General features: G+C 51.1%; 1 protein-coding gene across 1 annotated transcript in view; it reads left to right on the forward strand.

The window, feature by feature from the left end:
* Positions 1–4528, forward strand: part of LOC107108434 (ATP-binding cassette sub-family D member 1-like) — a gene marked incomplete at its 5' end in the record, with an annotated part of 54924 nt that overhangs the window by 15009 nt on the left and 35387 nt on the right. The window contains 1 exon segment of the mRNA XM_015408864.1: positions 3275–3443. Within this exon segment, the coding sequence (XP_015264350.1) occupies positions 3275–3443 (169 nt within the window).

Consider the following 4528-nt stretch of genomic DNA (forward strand, 5'->3'; position numbering starts at 1 on the left):
TGGCTGGCCCCTGTGTGAGACGGGAGGCTGGACTCGAGGGACCCTCCCTGGTCAGACCCAGCAGGGCTCTTCTGAGGTTCTTCTCAGGGGAAGGCCTCGGCCTCTCTGCCCTGTTCTTGGCCCTCCAGAGGGGCTGGCTGGCCCCTGTGTGAGACAGGAGGCTGGACTAGAGGGACCCTCCCTGGTCTGGCCCAGCAGGGCTCTTCTGGTGTCCTTATCAGGGGAAGGCCTCGGCCTCTCTGCCCTGTTGTTGGTCCTCCAGAGGAACTGGTTGGCTTCTGTGTGAGACGGGATGCTGGACTAGATGGACCCTCACTGGGCTGATCCAGCACAGCTGTTATGTTCCTATGAAGGCCTGGGCCTGTATGCCCTGTTGTTGGCCCTCCAGAGGAACAGTTTGGCCACTGTGTGTGAAAAGATGCTGAATTAGGGAGACCACGGGTCTGATCCAACAGGGCTCTTCTGATGTTCCCATCTTCTGCCAGTTCAGGAGACTGCTTTTGACTTGTAGCAGCCTAAACTGGAACAGGTATGGTTGCCGACTCTTGGGTGTCGGTCCTGTAAAACCTGGTAGCTCTCCTGAATAAACCACCTCCAGGGTCAGGTGGCAGGCTGTGTCCCTTCACAGTCCCCCAAGGGAATATCCGCATTATGCAGAGAGCCAGCATGGTGTTGTGGTGAGAGTGTCAGTCTAGGATCTGGGAGACCCAGTTTCAAATCCCCACTCTGCTGTGGAAGCTCGCTGGGTGAGTCAGCGTAGCCCACCTCACAGGGTTGTTGTGAGGATAAAATGTAGGACAGAGGATCTTGTAAGCCATTTTGGGATCTCGCTGAGGAGAAAAGTGGAGTGTGAATGATGTAAACAGCCACTGATTTTATACACCTTTTGAAATGACTTTTGTCATGGTTTCCTCAAAGAATTCTGGGAATTGTAGTTTCAGGGAATGCTGAGGAGAGCCAGTTTGGTGTAGTGCTTAAGTGCCGGGACTGTAATTCGGGAGGACCGGGTTTGATTCCCCACTCCTCCACTTGCACCTGCTGGATGACCTTGGGCAAGCCACAGTTCTGTCAGAGCTCTCTCAGCCCCATCTCCCGCACAGGGTGTCTGTTGTGGGGAGGGGAAGGGAAAGGAGTTTGTAAACCGCTCTGAGACTCCTTTGGGTAGTGAAGGGGGGGGGTCCGGCCTGGAGAAAAATGGTTGCCTGACCCCAAAGTGGTGATCGTCATTTCCCTGGGTCTGCCATGAAAGCTGGCTGGGTGAACGTGGGCCCGTCACATCCTCTCAGTCTGACCTACTTCACAGAGTTCTCGTGAGGGTAAAATGGAGAAGGGGAGAATATTGTAAGCCACTTTGGGTCCCCGTTGAGGAGAAAAGTGAGGTATAAATGATGTAAACAGTTAATGATTTTATACACCTCAAAAGAATTCTGGTAAATGTGGTTTCACAGAGGGGTATGCTGAGAATTCCTCATTAGAGTTCCCTGGCCTCTCTAGGAAGCGGCAGTTCCCAGGCCTTTCCAGCTGGGAACCATTACGGCGAAACAGGTTCGATGCTTATTTGCATGTCATTAGATGTGCAGTGTCTGATAAGCCGTTCGTTGTGCCTCGTGCAGAGAGATTATCCGGGACTGCCCACGGGAACTGTCGAGGGAACGCTGTCCTCCTGGAAGTCTGCTAAATTTAAAGCTTCTGCTAGGGTTGTCAGTCCCGGGGTGGGTCAAGGAACGAATAAATATACACTGCAAGAAACTTTTGTAAATTAATGTGTTCTGTTTATAATTAACATTCTATAAAGTGCATTGTGTATTCTTATAGCATCCAAATCAGGTATATATATTCAGTACATTCAGTATTACAATAACATACAGTTCATACAACTTAACAGCTACCACTCAATTTTGCATCAGTATTTAAAAAGTCACTTTCCCTATGAGGAAAGGTTAAGGCGCTTACGGCTCTTTAGCTTGGAGAAACAACGACTGAGGGGTGACATGATTGAGGTTTACAAGATTATGCATGGGAAAGAACAGGTAGAGAAAGAGGTACTTTTCTCCCTTTCTCACAAGACAAGAACTCCTTGTGGGCACGCCATGAAATGGCTGAGCAGTTGGGTTAGAACGGATAAAAGGAAGTACTTCTTCACCCAAAGAGTGATTAACACTTGGAATTCACTGCCACAGGAAGTGGTGGGGGCTACAAGCATGGACGGCTTCAAGAGGGAATTAGATAAGCATCTGGAGCAGAGGTCCATCAGTGGCTATTAGCCACAAGGTATAGATAGGGGCTCTAGGGCAAGGGATGCTCTATCATCTTGGTGCTTGGGGGGGTCAACAGTGGGAGGGCTTCTAATGTCCTGGCCCCACTGGTGGACCTCCTGAGGGCACCTGGTATTTTTGGCCACTGTGTGACACAGAGTGTTGGGCTGGATGGGCCTTTGGCCTGATCCAACATTGGCGTCTCTTATGTTCTTATGTAAACCCCAACGGGAGTTTCCAGAATTACACGCCCGCTTCCACTTGCATGAAGTCTTCCAGAATGGGGAAAGGTTTCATTTATAGTGGTGTTGACGCTTATTGCCGGTCCTGCAAAAGACACATTGTGCAGCTAAAATTCATGGACGGAATTCTGGAAACTCCCATTAGGGTTCTGACCAAAGTGTTTCCCCGTCAGTCTACAGTAGCACGTTAGAAGCCCACCTTTATATTTTTTTAAAGAAACATTAGATTCTGCGCAGAGTCCCAGCTTCTAGGTAAAATCCTACAAGAAGAAGAAGAAGAGGAAGAGATTGGATTTATACCCCGCCCTTCACTACCCAAAGGAGTCTCAGAGCGGCTTACAAACTCCTTTCCCTTCCCCTCCCCACAACAGACACCCTGTGAGGTAAAAGAAGAAGAAGAGATTGGATTTATACCCCGCCCTTCACTACCCGAAGGAGTCTCAGAGCGGCTTACAAACTCCTTTCCCTTCCCCTCCCCACAACAGACACCCTGTGAAGTGGGTGGGGCTGAGAGAACTCTGACACAAACTGCTCTTTTTCAAGGACAGCTGTGCCAGAGCTTGTGACTGACCCAAGGTCACATCAGCAGGTGCAAGTGGAGGAGTGGGGAATCAAACCTGGTTCTCCCAGATTAGAGTCTGCACACTTAACCACTACACCAAACCAAGGGTGAAATCCGGGTCAAATCTCCCCTGCCTCAGAGCCAAAGACTGGATCGGGCGATTTCCGGATGTCCCTCTCAGCATTCAAACGTTCAATCGCTATTCTGTCCACCAGGTGACGGAGCTGGCGGGATACACGGCCCGCGTCTACGAGATGTTCCAGGTGTTCGAGGACGTCAAGCGCTGCAACTTCCGTCGTCCCGGAGAGCTGGAGGACAAAGCGCCTCGAGCCGGGGCGGTGATGAAGCACGGCGTGCGAGTGGAGGGGCCGCTCCAGATCAAAGGTGAGACCCTGGGTCTGGGTTCGAGAGCAGCTCCAGAAGGTACCTGCCCGGCTCTGTATCGCCTGCCGCTGCACACATCGACATCAGATGTGGGTCCCCACAAAAACGTTATGAAAGCACCACACGTTTCAGAAATAAATTCCGTTAAACTCAACAGAAGCCTAGTGTAACTGTGTGGCAGAACCCAGACGTGTTCCCGCTAAGCGGAGTTAGTTGGCAGCTTTGGAAGGAAGACTCTATGGTTTACAGTAGTCTAGGAGACACACAGGTCTAGGAGAAACCATAATCAAGTACTTGAAGGGCTGTCCTAGAGAGGATGGTGTGGAGTTGTTTTCTGTGCCTCAGGAGGTCGGACCAGAACCAACAGGTTGAAATTAAATCAGAAGAGTTTTCAGCTGAACGTTAGGAAGAACTTCCTGACAGTTAGAGCGGTTGGAGGTTTTCAAGCAGAGGCTGGATGGCCATCTGACAGTGATGTGGATTCTGTGAACTGAGGCCGATCATGAGAGGGAGGGCAGGAAGGGTTGCCTCAGTGCTTAGTTCTCGCGACCCTTTCTTACACGCCCAGAGAAATGCCGATCGCCACTCTGGAGTCAGGAAGCCATTTTTCTCCAGGCCGCTTTGGCCAGGGATCCTGGAGGGGTTTTTGTTTGTTTGTTTGTTGTTGGGTTTTTTGTCATCTTATAGGCGTGGAGTGGGGGGGTCACTGTGGGTGTGGAGGGGTATTTGTGAATTCCCTGGCTCGTGCGGGGGGTGGACTACATGACCCTGGAGGTCCCAACTCTATGATTCTCGGTCCTAGAGTGACATCACGTTTCCTCTGCGCTCCATCCCCCCTCAACCTCTGCCCTTCCCGCCCCCTAATCTCCAGGAATTTCCCAAGCCGCATTTGGCAACTGCACTCCCCCGTTTTGCATGCACAATGACAGAGAAGAGGCGGGCCGCTAATTGTTTCTTCCTCTAAACGAGGCTTGCGTAACATTTCCTGGTCGCGTGGGAAGGCGGCTCGTTAATCGGCATCCGCCACTTCGAAGGAACCCAAAGTTGCTCCGCTTTTCCAGTCTCGCTGACAGTCGCGGCTCACA

This window comes from Gekko japonicus, unplaced genomic scaffold, assembly GCF_001447785.1.
Source record: "Gekko japonicus isolate JY-2015 unplaced genomic scaffold, Gekko_japonicus_V1.1 scaffold4669, whole genome shotgun sequence".
NCBI lineage: Eukaryota > Metazoa > Chordata > Lepidosauria > Squamata > Gekkonidae > Gekko > Gekko japonicus.